Here is a 17,705-nt window from a genome sequence, read left to right as displayed (position 1 = left end):
ACAATTAAAACCACTACACACCTATGAGAATGGCTAAAATCTGAAAACTTGACAACGCCATGCTAGCAAGGACATGGGGCAACAGGAGCTCTCACTCACTGCTGGTGGGATGCAGAACCGTCCAGCCTCTTTGCAAGACAGGTTGGCAATTTCTTGCAAAGCTAGACATACTCTTAGACATCCCTTGGCATTTACCCAAATGAGTTGAAAACTAATGTCTGCACAAAAACCTTTACAGCAATGTTTATAGCAACTTTATTCGTAATTAGCAAAAACTAGAAGTAACCAGAATATGTCCTTCACAGATGAACAAATAAACAAGCTGTGGTCCAGAGACAAGGGAATGTTATTCAGCAGTAAAACAAACTGAGCTATCAAGATACAAAAACTCAGGGAGGAACCTTTTAGGAGGAACCTAAAATGTGTGTTCCGACGGAAAGCAGCCCACCGGAGGAGGCCGCCTGCAGTACGTGGCCAACGACTGAGGAAAGGATGGAGACAGTAGAAGCGTGGCTGGTTGACAGGCGCTGGGGGAGGGAGGGACGGACAGGTGGAGCAGGGGGGTTGGGGCCGTGGAAGTGCTCTGCGTGCCCCTGCAGCGGTGGATACATGGCGTCGTGCGTTTGTCAGGACCCCTAGCGCGTACGAGCCCACCAACACGAGATGCTGGGAAGCTGTTCGGGGGGCGGATGGGAACTCTGCACTTGCAGCTCAGTTTCTGTAATCCCCAAACTGCTCTACAAATACAGGCTCATTTTTATTTAAGAAAGAGGCCTCCTCCGCCCCCCCCGCCCCCCCCCGCCCCCCCCGCCCCCTCCGCCCCACCCGCCCCAGTCTCCTTCTCTTTCCTCAAGGGAACTGGGGTTTCATCTCAGCAGAGCTGCCTGCTGCTGCAGCAGCCCCTGCCCTGTCCTCATTCCCAGGAGCCTGCAGGTGGCTGCCCATGCCTCAGGGCTGGTCCTGCACCTGTGCCCGCCTGGCTCACCGAGGGCTGGTGCGTCTGCCCTGTGGGCATCCATGCGTCCCGAGGATGTCTGTTTGGGGGGGCGTCCACCCCTCTGCAGCTCATGACCCGATGCCCCCAGTGGGCTGTTGGGGTGATTCAGCCTTTGCTACGAGGATTCCCATCCTGAGCAGACCTTTAGAAAGAACTTGCTTTATTCTCAGGTCCAGGCGATACTGGCGGTTAGCAAAGGGGGTAGGAAGGAGGGATAAAGAACCCCCTGCAGGGCGCCCAGACGGTGGGCCCGCATGGCCCCAGCAGCAGCTCGGCGCCTCCCAGGGACGAGCCCGGATGTCGGGAGGAGGGGCGTCCCTAGGACCCGGCAGAGGCGGCCGCTGCCAGAGGCTGGACCTCCGCCCGGCCCTCACCCTCCTCAGAGGCCTCGTGGGGGCCCAGGGCCACCCCTCACTCCTCCTTCAGGCTCAGCTCCGCCCTGCTCCGGGGCTCCCCTGACCGCCCCCCAGGTGACACCCTCCTGTCCTCCACACTCGGGGAGTATCCACGTCCCATGTCCCAACCCACGTCCATCTCCCCGCCTCATGCCCAGGCCCACTCTGCGGGTCGTGTCTGCGTCCCATGTCCGCGTCCTCAGCTTCTGGCCGGGCCCCACGGCACTCAGTGGACGTCCTGGTGCCCACTGGTGCAGGGAGGGCCCAGGAGGGGAGTTGGAGGCCCGGGTGGGGTGGAGGGAGGGGCGAGGCGGGTGGGTGCACACAGCAGGCCGCAGCCGCCTGCCAGCCTGGCGCCCCGGGTGGTCTGTGCGGGACAGGCCTGCCGTCAGCAGGAGCGGTCAGCTGCCCCGCTCTGGGGCCGGGGTGGCCTGTCCGCCTCGCGAAGGGGAGCTGGACGCGACGTGCCGGTGACGGCAGGTGTGCCCCGCAGACAGCACTCCCCCCGCCCCCCTGCCAGCCTGGTGCCGGCTGTGCGGGGTGGTTTGATAAACGCTGTCCTTCCCCGGAGATGGGTGGGTGGCTACAGGAAGTGCCTCGTGTGGTTAACACTCCTGCGTCATTTCCCGCCGCAGGTGGGTGTTATGAGTGGGTCGTGGCTTCGTGCCTTATTAGTTTACACTGGCCTGTGCCCACCTTCCCAGGCACCAGCCTCCTGGCTCGTGGGTTCGCCTGCGTTTCCCCCGATGGGCAAACCCGGGGGTGGGAGGGTAGCCTCAGAGCCAGCTGCACCTGTCATCTGAGGCTCGTCTCCGTGGTTTGGGAGCCAGGTCAGAGGAGCAGTGGGTACAGCGCAGCTCCGTCCTGGGGGAGGGGCCCACGTCACGTGCTGTCTGTGTGTCAGTGGGCCCGTGGGGGCCGGCAGCCCAGAGACTGCAGGCGGGGCTGCCTGTGGGACGCGGAGCAGGGCCTCCACAGACACTCTGACGGGACAGCTCGTCCTTCGTCCCAAACACCATGGATCTCCACACACCCCAGGACCCTCACCCCAGTGTCCTGGCCCGGGAGCAGGGGACAGGTGATGCTCCGGCAGCCGGTGGGGGCAGTCTGGTGACCGCCTGGGCTGGGGTCTCCCCGTGGCGGTCTCAGCAGGCCCCCCGCTGCCTGGGCTCTCTGCCGGCATCTCGTGGGGAGGCTGACAGCCTTCCCACCCACCAGACAAGTAAGAGTTTGAGGAATAAACACATTTGTGCATTAAACTCCACGGTGGTCTCTGAAAAGGAACGATCCCAGGTCTGGGTGTGAAAGGACCAGGCCAGGCCCTGTGTGCGGGGCGTCAGCCAGATGCGGGGAGAGCCCGCGGGACACTGGACAGGGCGGGTGGCCCAGAGTGCCTGGCCTTCATCCCTTTCCCCCGTCTCACGTAAGGACTCCCCTTCCCTGGTTAGGAGTGATGTTGGCTGGATGCAAGGAGGAAATCCATGTTATTAAATGAATTCGTCTTAAGTGTGAGTGGACGGTAACTCCACGGCCCTTTTAAATGCAGTCGCACTTTGCTCAGAGGATGCCAATTAGCCCCTGTAAATCCGCAGGCCGGGAGCTTGGAGCGGGTAATGACACCCCGTGTCAGATTCCAGGTCCAGGGATGGGAATGCACGAGCCACGGCGTCCCCGGGAGCAGCTGCCCTGCCTGGGGGCGTGGCCCTCGTCGGGTCTGCCTCCTGGGCCCTCCCTCGCCTCCACAGCACTGCCCGGGTGGGATGCGAGACCCCACGTGGCCCTGAGCTGGAGGGAGGGGGAGAAGAACTGAAGTTACCCCCGGGTCCTTCTTCTGCTCTTTCCTAGCCAAGAAGTATAAAAAAGTCACTGGTAAGGAGATCTACTCAGACACGCTGGAGAGCACGCCCATGCTGGAGAAAGAGAAGTTTCCGCAGGACTACTTCCCCGAGGTACGTCGGGGCCCCGCCGGCCACACTCGTACTAGTGCGTTTACTTTCAGGTGGGATTTAGGACGTGAAATCTATACTTCACAGTGGGGATCCCCCGGCTGCCGTCATGCTCCAGTATTCTGTCCTGGGAGGTTCTAAAACCCACGTGGGTTCATCTGCGTGGTCTTAGATGAGGGCTGGGAGAGCCCGTGGTGTTTACCGTTACATCAGTAGGTAAATTTTCTAATCATCATCGTTTCCAGGCAAAGGAACCTTCCCCCAGAGAGGTAGAAAAACCCTAACCTGTTCATCTGGGGCCTGGGGTGCGCCAGGGGCCTCCCAGCAAACCTCAGCGTGAGCAGGTCGATCTGGCCAGTGATGCAACCCGAACAGAGAGCTCGGGCGTGCTGGGACAGTGGCACTCGGGGGGCTCTCCCCATCCCCAGGGTGCTGAGTGAGCCCCGGGCTCTTCCCTGGCAAAGCCTTGGGTGTGGCCAGAGAGGCGCAGCTGCATACTCGGAGCCGGTGCCCCCACCCTGTGCGCTTCAGCAGAGGGAAGTGCGGGGTTACTTCTCACCCTCTGCTCAGACACAGTCAGGAAGCGTGCATGTGTTTCCTCTGGGTTTTAGTGCATTTTTGTCTAGTTATTTTTATGTAGCCGTTACGCTGCACACACAATTTTGGATTCTGGGATTTTCAGCGAATACTCTCACGACCAGCGTGTTTGGAGTCTCGTAACCTGTGTAGTCCAGGTGTTGATCCAGACTGGATCACCTTCCCTTTCGGGGCCTGTTGACTCGCAGTAGGAAGTGACCCGTGACTGAAGCATTCGGGGGTGAGACTGAGAGCCGGGCGGCCCCTCCTCACAGCTGCGTTTCCACACGGCCCCCAAAACCCCACGGGGCAGGTCTTCTTGGTCGAGGATTGCCCGCCGTGACTCTGTGGAGCCGCCCCTCCTGCGGCACTGGGAGCCGATTTCAGCAAGGCCGCAACTTTATTAACTTGCTTTATGACCCGATCCTGCAGTGGAGGAAAGGTGGCCGGTGCCTTGAAGGATGGGCCGCGTCCCCGGCCAAGGACGCGGTGTCAGGGGCCCGCCTCCCGCCCCGCCCGCCGCTGCCCCTGCCCCTGGGCACTGCTCCCCTCTGCTCTGCGTCCAAGATTGGAGGAGGGTGTGGCTAGAAGGCTCCGGAAGCTTCCGTTCTCAGCCTTCCATGAGTGCGGCCGAGCCCGTGAGTCCTGCAGTCCTCCCGGGACGTTGGCCAGTGGACATGTCCAGCAGGAGGCCGGCCCAGGGTTCCCCGGATCAGGGCGAGGGCTGAGAAGTCAGTTTCAGAGGCCATCAGTGTCGGTCTCCTGGCCCATCCCGATCCAGACTCACCCTTGCTCCCCTGCAGGCAGCATGGGAGCCGGCACTGGCCCTGGCCTGAGAGCAACCAGGGACCCCGGTGAAAACGGCGCAAGCTGTGGGGAGACCAGGGGCGGGGCCTGCAGCGCCACAGATAGGGTCTCGGCCTCTCCCCCGACGCGGGCATCTTAAGAGCGGGAGAGCCAGCTTACAGAGGCCCGCTGGGGACAGCCCTGAACGGGCCGAGGAAGAGGCTCTGGCATGTCAGCCGCTGCTCTGCAGGAGGGACCCTGACGCCCCTGCTGACGTCCAGGGTCCACGCACCTGGCAGAGAAGGCAGGGCTGCCGGGGACGGCCACGAAGCCAGCCTCGCCCAGATCAGCGCAGGGGCTGGGTGGCTGGTGGGCAGTGCTGGGCCCGGGCCTGCGTGGGGCTGGGCGAGGAGCACTTGAGGCAGCCCTTTGAGCAGTTAAGTATCTTTGCAGCTCTCCCCTTTAACTGCCACTGGAGTCCTGAGCCGCGGCAGGTGCCAAGGCGAGCCCGTGGCCTGGGACTGGCAGGCGGCAGGGATGGCAGGCGGGCCTCTGCTCTTCCCGAACCCACCCGTTCCCTCGAGGTGCTCCCCCAGGCCGCTGCCCACCCAGGGGACGCCTGGTGCCTGGGACGGAGTTCCCACTCCGCGCCCCCCGCCAAGGACTGGGACGCACCTGGGTGACCTGGCTCGTGGTTGGACGCCCAGCGCGCGGCCCCCGTCGCCCCAGGGACTCGCTCAGCCCACAGCTGTCCCTCATCCTCTCGTCACTTGCCAATGACTCCAGAATTCGGGGTCCTCTCACTCCACCTGTGCCCTCGGAGCTGGGGTCACTGGAGGCTCCCGGCATCTGTCATCTAGGAGCTGTGCTCTCCCGAAGAGGAGCCTTCTGTGACAGTCACCGTGTCTTCCTGGGTGGGCAGAGGGGGCCCCACTGCTTCCTCCGGAGAAGGTGCCCGGCACCTGGGCGGGAGCCTCTGCGTTCCCGGCTTGCCCGCTGCTGCCCTGGCCCTCAGGCTCTGCCCTGTGCGGGCTCCCTCCCCAGAGGCCGCGGCGTGTCTGGGGGTCTCCCCGCATTTCTCTTCCCACCAGGGCCCAGGCGGCTGTGAAGCTTGGGCTGAGGTTGACCTGTGGGTGGTGGGGGGGGGGCAGGTGTGGGGACCTCAGCTGTGGTTCCCACCTCCCTGCACACCCCATGTGCTTGCTGTGCCCCCCGAGGTGCTGGCCAGTGCCGGCTGGGGGCACTGAGCCCTCCTCAGACCCAATTCCAGGCGGCCTCACTGTCATCCGCAGGCAGAGGGGGGAGTGCGTCTCTGGGCGGAGAAGGTTGGGGGGTCTCTGGGTTAGACCCCGATGTCTCGACTAGAGCGGCGTGTTGCTGGGACAAGGTGACCCCTGCCCCGGGGTGCTGGCCTTCCTGGGGGCCCCGTTCTGCTCCATGGAATTGCCCGAGTGTGTGCTCCGCTGGGTCTGATGACGTATGAGTTTTCAGGGCTTGTTCATTTTCCTCTCATCTCCATAAATTAACAGAAGGAAAATCTTATTGAGAAAAACACAAATGCTTCTGATGTTTCTGTCAACTGCGTGGAATTTCTCAGGTGTAAGAAACTCCAGGACCGTTGCCGGGCTCCCGTGTCCTGCTAGGAGCCCCTGCCTGGCGTGCGTCAGGTCAGCAGGCCGCCGGGCAGGGCCGCGGTGCCCAGGAGGCTGTGCTGCGGCTGCTCCCCTCCTGCTGGGCCTGCAGTCCAGGCCTTTAGCCTTATTGGAACACGTTCTGGGGGAGGGAATTAGTTTAAGACTGATTTCTCTTTCTTTTATTACCGTCACTTAAGGGCAATCTAAACGTAATTACCATGATGGAGGCATGATGCAATTCCAAATAATTACAGCCCACTGCACATAAAACCGACAGAACTTCCCTGGTGGCTTGTGGGCGCTCTTGGCTCGACGCGAATTCCACGTGCTGCCTCTGGGGGAAGCACTCCAGGCAACGCGAGACCGTTTTGAAAAGCAGGTCTGCGTCGTCCGTCGGGGCCGAGGCATTTTATTCCTCCTGCCCGTCGTGAGAAATTGGTTGTTTCCGTGCATCACAGGGACTGTTCCAAGCTCTTATGAAAGATGAATTAATTTCACTAATGCTCTGAAGCGGGCCTTTCACGGGGAGGCTGGGTGGTGATAACCTTCCCGCAGCCTCCCTTTTCTCACCGTGATTTATGCCGTCTTTTAGTAGATGAAGCCGCCTGTATTCGCCATCCATCTGCTGGTAAAGGCATCCTATTAACAGGGCATCTGAGCAGAGACTTAATATTGTCAGGTGAATGATGTGGCGGCCCCCCCACCGCCCCCGCCCAGACCCGGGCGTGACATGGTTCCCACTCCAGTGTGAGAGCCTCTCTGAGAACTGGGGTGGACACCCCGGGGCACCCCAGCCACTGCCGTCCCGTCTGCCGTCGCCTGGAGCCTTGGGTGGCTTGAGAAGGTGGCCGATGACCAGTGAGCCTGGGAGCGTGCACGGGGCTGGGAAGAGGCAGAGGAGGCCCAGCCCCGCCCGCTTGCACCCCGCCTCCGTTTGCTATGAGCACCTGCATCCGGAAGCTTCTGTGCTGGAGGCCCCAGCCTCCCTACATGTGTGCTGACCACAGGCTGCCCTGCCGGCTGCTCCCAGGGAACCGGCCCAGACCCTGGTCCCGCTTCCGGAGGCTCGCCCTGAGCCCAGGAGTCAGGCCGCCCTGTGCTGCAGCTCCTGGTTTCCGAATGTGCACGAGGGCACCAGGGTGGCGGCGCCTGCTTCCCACTCTCTGCAGGACGTGGCTGCAGACGGAAGACAAGTCGCTGGTTCTCCCGGAGAGGCTGAGGGGGGGCGGGGCGCCCTCGACAGCCGGTGTGCGTGGCGACCCCCTCCCACTCCCGCTGCGGCAATGGGAGAAGGCGACAGACCTTCTGGTGGATTTGACCGGGCCCACGTCCAGCCTGGCTCCCCTGCGGCCTGCCCCAGCGGGTGACCACTTGCCATGTGACCTTGGGTGCGATTCTCAACCTCGAGGGCTCCTGGGTCCCGCAGGTGCTGCGCTGAACAGCGGGCTGGGTTCTGAACCGGACGTGGTCAGAGAGAGGGTCAGCGAATCAGCGGTCCGGTTGAGGACGCGTCAGGAACTCAAGGCCGTGGTGACCTTGTGAGAGCAGTCTGGGCAAGGGGTGGGGTTAGGAGCCCACGGGGCGCCGAACGAACGGAGCAGAAGAGAGAGGAGCCCCTCGTGACGGCTGGCTGTTGGGGGAGTAGAAACAAATGGGACGGTGGTTAGGGAGGCGCGTGGAGAGCGCTTTAGCCGCCGAACTGTCTGCACGAAGTAAAGAAATGCGTGGCTGACCTGGGCCCCCACTTCCCTGGACATGGCCGTCAGGAGGCAGTGCTTTTCGCCGCGTCGGTCTCTGGGTCCCACGCGGCTACCATCTCCGGGACCACGCGGTCTCCGCCCTCTGCCCCCGCCTGTCCCCACGGCACAGCCCCACATGCCCCCCGCCCGAGGACCAGCCCCTGTGCTCCGTGGACGCTTGACACGCTGCCCTGGGACGTGGGCGGAGGGTCCCGGAGAAGACAGACGTTCCCTCCAGCACCCTAAAGTTTGCCACCAGGGATTCAGGAAGGTCCCCAGTGCCTCCCGCAGACTTGCAAGGGGTGCCGGGCAGAGCCCCACTCCCAAAACTGCTCAGGCCGTGAAGCTACCCTGTGCTGTGTGGCCATTTAAGTGAAAGTTGATTATGACACTGTCACACGCGGCCCCCAACACGGAACGTCCTTCGTCACAGAGCGGCTGCTGGGCAGCCCGGCTGCATCCCACCCTCCTCCCCTTCCAGCGTGAGCACGAGGGGACGTGGCCGCTGACGCTGGGCGGGGCAGGTGCCGCCCCAGCTGCGGGACAGCAGGACGGGTGGCGGCTCAGCGAGGCTTCTCCCAGCTTCTCCAGCAGAAGTTCCTTTCTTTGAGGTGGGGTTGGTGGAGCAGAAGTAGAGATGGGGTTTCTGTGTCTGTCTGCCTCCCGGGGTCCCACACGGCTCTCTCGCGGCGATGACGCCGCAGGCCCCGAGCCCGCTAGTGGCGGCCTCTCCACGCCGACCGCGCAGCTTCCTGCCGGCTCAGAGGCGTCCTGTCACCCGCCAGGCCTGCCAGCTGCGTAGGAGGTCTTGCTGGCGCCGCCGCTCGGGGGCCCCCTGAACTTGGCCAAGGGCGTCCTCCTGTCCACTGGGGCCCCCCATGGCCTGGCCGACTGAGCCCCTGCAGCTGGTCTGGGAGATGGTGGTGGTCGTGCCTCGTGGTCCCCTCCCTGCCCGCAGCCAGTGCGGAGCCCGTGTGGTCCCACTTTTCTCGGCGCCCCGACTGCCTGTGAGCCAGGCGTGCCCTCCTCCCCCCTCACTGCTGACAAGTGTGACCTGTTTGTTTTTCAGTGCAAGTGGTCGAGGAAAGGCTTCATCCGGACGAGGTGGTGCCTTGCAGACTGGTACGTCCACCGTGGTCCCCTGCGTCCCAGGACGCCCCCCTTCAGCACTGCGGGGGCACTTCCGTCAAAGGCTGCCCGACCCGACCCGACCCTCTACTCTTTGACCCTTTTTGTTCTGGCGACTCTGTGTGACACAGAGCGTGGTTGCCGGGCACATGACTGTGGTGTCCCCGCACTCACTCCCACCCGCCCCCCCATCCCATGGGTGCCCTGGCAGCCCCTCCCCATGGCGGTCCCCCTGCTGCTGCGTCCAGCAGCGGGTCCTGCTTCCCTGACGTGCGCTCGGCCACCTGGGGTCGGGCCCGGGGGACTGAGGCCACGGTCTGCACTGTGAGGTCCTGGGGTTGGGGTGTCTCCCTGGGGAGAGGCCCGACCTGCCGCTAGCTGACCGCTTGTTCAGGCCAAGGCTGCAGCCCATCCTCAGGAGCTGCACTCCCGTCAGGTGCCAGCGTCAGCCAGTGACCGCGGCCCCCCCTGCTATTTCCACGCGGGCCCCTCCTTGGGGCCACGCAGGTCAGGGCGTTTCCTGAGGCCAGGGTCCCAGAGCGTGAGAGGGAGCTGAGACAGCCGCAGCCTTCCTGACCTGACCCCCCAACTCCTGCCGTTGTTCTCAGTCCCACGGGCCCCCCCGGTGCAGCGTGGGAGGGGCACGGGGTGGCCGCCTGGGGTCAGTGGGTCCTCATGAGGCCATAGGAGAGAATTCGAGCTCTTTATCCGGCCCAGGACAGTGCTGTCAGGTCAGCGCACGTGTCTCACTGGATCGTGGGGCCCAGTGGTCCCAGCTCTGCGGATGGCCCCCACCTCTCTGTGCGGCGGACAGGCTGCAGCGATGCCCCAGGGCTCCCTGGGCACGAGAGGCTGACAGGCCAAACCCGCCTCGCCACGTCCCTGCAGAAGCCCAGGCGACACTGGGCTGCTGGGGTTTCCCCAAGGGTTTTCCAAGGGCTGTGAGCTTGGGGCTTCTTCTGGGGAGTGAAATGAATCCCTTAGTGACCCCTATGGCACGGGGACCCCATGGTGAGCACTGAGCGGCACAGGGGGCTTCGGGCTGTAGCACCAGCTGCCCGTGGAGGGAGCTAAGGCCTGGGGAGGGGCCTTGTCCCCCCTCTCCACTCCCGTCGCCCCTTCCCCGGCCTCCCTCCCGCTCCCCCCGCCCCCCGTTCTGAGGAAAGTTCCTGGGATCCTGTGTAGGTCCCTTTCTCCAGAGAAACAGCTCCCTTTTCCGTTGGCCGAGTACCCGTGTCTGTGTGGGGACTTCACTGTGTGAGGACTCCAGGTCTTGTGTGTCCTCTGACCACACCTCGGGGGAGGACACGCCCGGGCAGCGTGGGTGCACCTGCCTTGAGGAGCCAGGTGGGGTGGCATGGGGGGCCGGCCCAGGCAGCCGGGCAGCTCCAGCCCTCCTCCGAGCTTCCTGTCTCTGTCCCCGCAGTGCCTTCGACTTGGTGAACATCCATCTTTTCCACGATGCTTCCAACCTGGTTGCCTGGGAGACCAGCCCTTCTGTGTACTCGGGGATCCGGCACAAGGCCCTGGGCTACGTGCTCGACAGGTGGGTACTGAGGGGGGCCTCCCCCCGCCCACCTCTGGGGAGGAGCGTGCCTTGCTCTTTAAGCCATTTTTCGTATTTACCCAAAATACGGAACTTGCTAGTGTCGACCCAGGGCTAATGCACAAAGCCCGACCCCTGCCCCAAGGCTCCCGTTATCCTGTCCAGACGCGCTGGACAGTGGGTGGCCTCACTTTCTTTTCCGTCTTGGGGGGAAGATGAGCCATGGCAGACGGAAGTCTCGTTTGGCCTGGGGTCCCGCTGGCCGTGGGCTGAGTCTTCCCAGACTCTGGCCCCCCACCGGGCTCCGGCTATAGGCCCCTTGGAGTGACTGGCCGGGCAGGTCTGCCCTGCCTGGCGGAGCGCCGCCTCCCGCACCGCTCTGCCCCAGCTTCCCGGCCCGGCTGCGGGCCCCTGGCCAGAGGGGAGGCAGCCTCAGTGGTCGTCAGAGTGCGCGAGTTCCTCCCATCACCTGCCCAGGCTCCCAGCACACCCCTCCGACCGCCCTGGCCCCCGTCACAGCTGGTTTTCAGGACCCTCCCCCCTGGGCCCTCTGAGGCCCTCCCTCTGTCTGCGATGGTCTCATGTGACCTCTCACGGGGTCGCCGCTGATGGGCTGTCATCTGGGAAAGAAAGGGAGCTCCTCACACCCAATTAACAGGCTGCGTTGGGCCCTGATTTGCCGGAGCGCGTCCAGCGGCCGAGTCCTCAGCTGGAGTCCTCTCCCACCAGCGCCCGTGCCCTAAGTGGGGCCTTTGGTCCGCTTGGGCTTGGGGCGGGGTCTCAGATCTCCCCAGGACCTCGCCAGCCTGCCCAGACCATGAGTTGTGCCTGTTCCTTCTGTGCGCGTGCTCGGCCGAGACGCTCCCTGGACGGAGCCGGAAGGCCAGGAGCCTGTCCTCGTGCCACCAGTCAGCGGGACGAGACAGTGGCCGCCAGTTCGCCTCCGGGCTGCCGGAGATCAGGCCTCTTGCCCCATCCGAGGCCCCCACGTGGGGGACACGGGGATCTGCTTGCCCTCACCCTGTCTGCAGCCAGGCGCCAGCATCGCCCAGTCTGTGCTGAGGCCCCGGGCTGTCCGCCTTCGCGGCACCGGCCTGACGCGCACGGTGCCTTGGTCCGGGAGGAGGCCCAGGGGCGCGTGTGGTCACATCAGACTTGGGAGCGGCCCTCCTGGGAGGGCTCATCTCGCAGCGGCCAGACCGGCCTCCCAGGGCTGCTCGGCTGGGGCGCGGCTGGGGCCCTGCGGTCCCCGGGCCCTCTCTGGGGCCTCCTTTGGGGCCGGAGCCGGCTGGATGGGGAATGAGCTGGGCTTGGCGGCTGTGGTCAGGTCATCAGACGGATGGCCTGAGGATGTGTCACTGCCCCAGACCGCCTGTGCTTTGCGGCCCCCGGGAAAGCAGCCTCTGGGTTTCGGGCCCTTCCCCAGCTCTGCGTTCCCATGAAGGGCTTCTGTGGGGCGCTCAGCCAGCCGCATCCGGACCTCCGCCGCGCGGGGCCGGGCCGCCCGCACAAAGGGCCGCTCTGTCGGCGGTGAATGACGGGCCGCCCTTTCATCGGGGATGCTAACCTTTTGGCAGCCACCAGCAGACCGCATTCTCTCTGCCGATTGGGAGGACAATGCCATGCTGGCCCTTTGAATGGACGCTGCCACCAACAGTTTCCCATTCAGGGCGTTGGGAACCTCTGGGAACATTGTCTGCGGCCGGCGTGGACGCAGGGAAACAGTGCGGGGTCCGAGGGGAGCCCGCCTTCCCGGCTTAATCTCCCCGTAAAGCCTCGCAGGCTCGCGTTTCCATCCGAGCGAGGGTGTCAGGCCCGGGAAAGGTGGCACGTCAGCCCAGGTCCTGTCCCCACAAGGTGGTGGGGGGACCGCGGGTTAAAACCGAGAGGCACCCGGTGCTGTGTTTGCAGTTTTTCTGTGAATCCAAGATTATTCCAAAATAAAAGTCTTACTTAAAACAAAACAAAAAACCCTGAGAGTCAAACTCTCATCTGAAGTGTGTGAACTTTCAGAATTGTTTACGCTAGGAGCAGCGCCCACCATGAATGTCCCCTGCAGAGCACCACGCCCATGGCGCCCTTGCTGTGATGGGCTTAGTGGGAAGGATTCCCCTTGGAGACGTTGCAAAATAGGATTTCCAGTGTTAATAAAGGGCGGCCAGTGGGTTCGTCTGGGTTTTTATGGTAAATCATAACTGATGTTTTTGTGCAATAATTTTTTGCTTTAAATCTCTTGTTCTGGGACTTCCCTGGCGGTCCAGTGGTTAAGACTCTGTGCATCCAATGCAGGGGGTGTGGGTTTGACCCCTGGTCGGGGAACTAAGATCCCACGTGCCGCGAGTCGGGGCCAAAAAAAAAAAAAAGAAAATTAAAAAAAACCCTCTTGCTCTGCAAGGTTAAAAGAAGACAAACCTCTAATTAGCAAAGGGCGTCAGGCTCAGAGACGCTGCAGTGGGCTGTGTTGGGGCCTCTGCGCGGGGCCTGGGGTCCTGTCTGCCTGGAGGGGTGGCTCGGACCCTCCTTGGGGCTCTGGGGGGCTGTGTGTGCCGCGTGCACCTTTGTACCCCCCGTGGGGACAGGTGGTCCCTCTCCAGGCGCACAGTCACGCTCTTGGGGAACGTTTAGGGCATTAACTCGGCAGCAGAGACTGCAGCTCACACAGTCCTTCCTGGACTCTCCCAAGCTTTCGGCCGTGAAGTGAGATTTTTTTTCCACAAGTGACAGGGCTCTTGTGTCTCCCTATGCAATGCGGCCGGGCCAGGTCCTCAGGAACATTTTTACATCACAACTGTGAAATCTCGGCATAAAGCGCCCCTTTGTCCCCCAGTATCTCTTCACAAATACAGTCCATTGTCACAGCGCTGAAGTTAATTTGATCAACATTGGGACATTTAACTTTTATGTCCGGTCAAAAGAGTTGTTTCATGCTCATTTTGGGCTTTCAAAGAAAATGATTGCCAGAAAAATAATGCTGCCCGGGACAATTGGGAGCAATTAGTTTCCCAGGGCGCGGCGGTGTGATGCGGCTGCTCACAGCTCCCCTTTGTCGTCCTGCGGGCGGTCATCCGTCAGCTGTCAGCCGCTCAAAGACCCTCGTCTCAGGGCTTCTCTTAGGGCCGTTCCCAGAACTCGCCTCGCTGGTCAGCCAGCAGAAGAAAAGCCGCCGGTCTCCAGGCAAAGACAGGCTCTGTGCTAAGGATGCGGGGCATCGGGACGCCCCACGTGGCCGGTGGCCCCCACCTCCCCACTCAGGCGTCCCTCAGCCTGGAGGCCCAGGTGGCCACTGTCCCGTGTCTGTTTGGAGCCCAGCTCAGACGCAGGAGTCCCGGGCCCACCAGGCAGCGTCCTCGCCGCCCCAGCTCCTCCCCAGCCGAGGGCTGGGCTCCTGCGTGCTCCTGGCGTCAGGCATCCAGCGAGGTGTGGAAGGCTACGATGACAGTCCTGCGCCCTCCACTCGGCAGTGTCGGGTTTACGTTTTTCCGTGCTTGTCCTTCTGTCCAGAAGTGAAACGAGGGTGCCGTCGGTGCCCCTGTGTTCTCTGTCCTGAACCCTCGTCGTACCCGCCCCCCCACTCTGCCCCCCAGCCGTCTTGATCCAGTGCCTGTCTTTCCTGGACCCCGTGCACATCCCTGGACCGCTTGTGTGTGTTAACATGTGTGCAGTATTGTATATGTTTTTATTGCACGTTTGCATCCTCTGTTGTTTTGGGGGAGGCAGGCTTCCGAGAGCCCCTTACATGATATCCTGGAGTGTCACGTGAACGGCAGCACGGGCACCTCCCTCTGTGGCTTGTATCGTGGGTTTGTCACTCCCACCCTCCAGCTCCATGTCCCTCGTGGCAGCTCCGTCCGTGCTCGTCCACCATCTTGCTGGCCTTCGTTTGCGGTGTTCTCGGGGCTTCGCTAGCATTCAGAACGTCTCGTCCTTCTCCGCCGGACTGTGGCCCCGCCAGCTGCGTGCTCACCCGGGCTGGGGACCGCGGGGTGATCTGCATCTCCCGAAAGCCGCTGACATTCAGCATTGTTTCCGACGTTCTTTGATATCAAAAGTCTTAAAGCCTCCCTCGGCTTTCTGAGCTTCCAGCTCTTGTTTTCTCTTCCGGGTACGTGGGGGAACTGAGTGGCCCCAGGAGGCTATGGGTCTTCTCTGCTTCTCTGGCTTGTGGTGGCATCTGAGCAGAAAAGGCGTATTTAATATTATGATGCTATTTAAAGAACGAATGAGAGAACTGCTGACGGGAAGCTCAGCCTGATGCCTGCAGGAGGTCTCCACCCACAGCCCTGCCCTGGAGACCGTTGTCATCAAAGGGAGCACGGCCATGCAGAGGGTGGCAAACAGCGATTTGATTGAGAAGTGCCAGCCATGGTGGGGCCTGAACCCCTCCTGTCCCCCTGACAGAGGCAGCCTCGTGGGCTGGAGGACATCTCGGTGCACAGACAGGAAACTCAGGCCCAGGCTGGAGCCGGACCAACCGTGCAGATTACTGGAGAGCCCGCGGCCACGATGCACTTCGTTGCCCTCAGCTCTGGAGGCCACGGGTCTGGGGTCAGGGCCCGGCGTGGTCCGGCTCTGGAGAGACCCCTTCCTGCTGGACGCCGCTGGCTGCCTTCTTGCTGTGTTCTCAGGTGGCAGAAGAAGCCCTGGTGCCTCTTCTTACGAGGACACCTGTCCCATCAGGTCAGGGCCCACCCTCATGGCCCCATTTGACCTGGATCATCTCCTGAGCGCTCCGTCTCCAGTACTGTCTCAAGGGGCTGGGCTTCCACATAAGACTGCAGGGACAGTCCAGCGCCCGCGGGGCCTCATGGCCTCATTCCAACAGCCGAGCTCCGGCCACCAGCCGGCTGAGACCAGAGGGGCATTTCAGAACCGGGCGCGGTCCCCGGAAGCTTACGGAAAAGAGTGGGTTCTGTAACCAGCCACGGCGGCTGCCCCGGCGCTCTCCATGTTCTGCTGCTCGAGGGTGTGGCCTTATTGTGCTGAGACTCCCCCTGGTCCACCCCACGCAAGTGGCTGAGGGTTCGTGTGTCACCCGTGCTGGGGAGCCCTGGGCCCAGCCCCAGGGTGCCTGCTGCTGCAGGAGGCATGGGTGACCTCACAGGTCACTGGGGCGCCAGGCCTGGGTAGACGCCGGGCTGGAGGAGCGCATGGTGCCGGCTGGCGGGGCGCACGCGTCGCTGGGACTCGGCTCAGGCTCCATCCCTCAGATGTGTCCTTCCTGCCTTCACACGGTATCCTCCTCCTCTGTCTCTGCCTCAGGGGCGTCTGGGACAACCCACCTCCCCACAGGCTCCCTCGTGCCTGCAGCTGTCACAGTAGGGGACTCCCCCAGGGCTGCCAGCCCCACCGGCCCAAGCCCGAGGCCAGCACGCGGGGCAGAGTGAAGCGTGCAGTCCTGAGAATAGCTTCCAGGAAGGTCGGTCTGTAGAAGGCAGCTTAGATGCACGTGTGATAAACCCTTCAATCTGATGCTTTAAGACTAAAGGAAACTCCAAAGACCCTGAAATCAGCGGCCAGTCGTAGGAACCTCCTGCCGTCCGTGCTTTGCTATTTCAACTTGTTTGACCTGAGCACATGGCCTCTCCCAGATCTGAGACGAAACCTGAGGTCAGTTTCCACCACGTTCAGAGGCTAAAAATAACAAAGGAAGGACCCTGGAGTGCAGCCTGGTGGGCAGGCCCGACGGCCCCTCGTCTGCCCCTCCGCCTGGCGTCCTGTCCAAGGCCCGAGCCGCCCCCAGTAGAAACGTGTGACCTCAGGTATTCGATCTGTGGCCCCTTCAGGGCTGTCGCCTCTGCCATCGGGCTCTTCAAGCCGCGAGGCGTCCTCGGCCCCTTCCTTCCGCACAGGCAGCCTGAGCGGGTGGGGACCCTTCGGCACAGCAAGGTTCCTCGCGTCGTGAAATCGCCCGTCAAGACAGAAAGAGGCTCCGTTCTCAGGGCCTAGAGCACTGATTTCCATGGCTCTTCGTGTAGTTCTCTTTCTGAATTAGGCACAGGGTATTGACGTGGACCTACTTTTTAATCATAATAGCTACTGACAAGGTAATTAATTTTAAAACAACGCTTCTTTCCTGCTGGCCCAAATGGCACTATGTTGAAATTAAAAGTGAGGGCTGCGGGCCGCGGTCTGGCACTCGGACGACTGCTTCCCCGTGACAGCCCTTCCATCTCGCCTCGGACGGTGATGTTATTAATGGGCTCAGGCCATTACATCAAAAGGAGCAGGGCACGGGAAGATGATAAAGTTTAGGGTTTTAATGATAGAATTACAAGACCCGAGACAAGCTGATGAAATCACGTCACCCGTCACCGCGGGCCACCCCGTCCGTCACCAGAAAGAGGCCGTGGGGGCCGGGTTCCAGGAAGGCCGCCAGATGCAGCATTCTCTCCCTCCGAACCCGCAGAGCTCTTTAAAGTTGATTTAGTCCCATATTAAATCTGAAATTCGTTATCTTTTAAAAAGGAAATTACCTCTAAACGGATTCTGCCATTTAATTAGCCAGATAGTCTTGCTTCCCCGGCACGGTGTCGGCCGTCTGCACTGCTTCCTGGTCCCTCGTTTCCCGCCCATCCGTCAGGGCGAGGACGGTCAGCCGGGGTCAGCCGGGCTCGTGCTTCACCCAAATCGTCTGACGCCCGCCCGCCTCCACATACCTCCCGGGAAACCGCCTGTGTGGGGACTGGGGCCCAGGCCTGGGCCGGACCTCCTGTGCGTCCCTCGTGGCCCCCTGGAGCAGGAGAGCTAGTGTGGCCGTGACCTCCAGCGCCCTCAGGCACCTTCCAAGGCTTCGACCCCAGGAAATGTGGAGCTCCAGCCTTTCCTGCCGCAGGGCTGGAGCCCAGCTTTCCAAGACAAGATTTAAGGCAAATGCTCTGGCTCGAGAAATAGTTCAGGATCGAGGGGCGCTGTGAGCGCTCTGGCCTCGCGTCTGAGCCGTGTCCCCGTCGCCTTGCTG

General features: G+C 62.4%; 1 protein-coding gene across 9 annotated transcripts in view; it reads left to right on the top strand.

Annotated features, from left to right (window-relative positions):
* Window positions 1-17,705, top strand: part of INPP5A (inositol polyphosphate-5-phosphatase A) — a 179,264-nt gene that overhangs the window by 121,621 nt on the left and 39,938 nt on the right. For 8 of the 9 annotated variants that reach the window (XR_004522562.2, XM_033842098.2, XM_073793781.1 and 5 more), the window contains 3 exons: window positions 3,238-3,341; window positions 9,143-9,195; window positions 10,628-10,747. Coding sequence is in view for 8 of the 9 variants with exons in the window: in XM_033842098.2 (XP_033697989.1) it covers window positions 3,238-3,341; window positions 9,143-9,195; window positions 10,628-10,747 (277 nt within the window). In the remaining variant the exon portion in view is untranslated. The remainder of the gene's footprint in view (window positions 1-3,237; window positions 3,342-9,142; window positions 9,196-10,627; window positions 10,748-17,705) is intronic. The other variant, XM_033842099.2, reaches the window with a different exon arrangement.

The sequence above is a fragment of the Tursiops truncatus genome, chromosome 16 (genome assembly GCF_011762595.2).
Source record: "Tursiops truncatus isolate mTurTru1 chromosome 16, mTurTru1.mat.Y, whole genome shotgun sequence".
Lineage (NCBI taxonomy): Eukaryota > Metazoa > Chordata > Mammalia > Artiodactyla > Delphinidae > Tursiops > Tursiops truncatus.
This window is presented reverse-complemented; position numbering and strand designations above follow the sequence as displayed.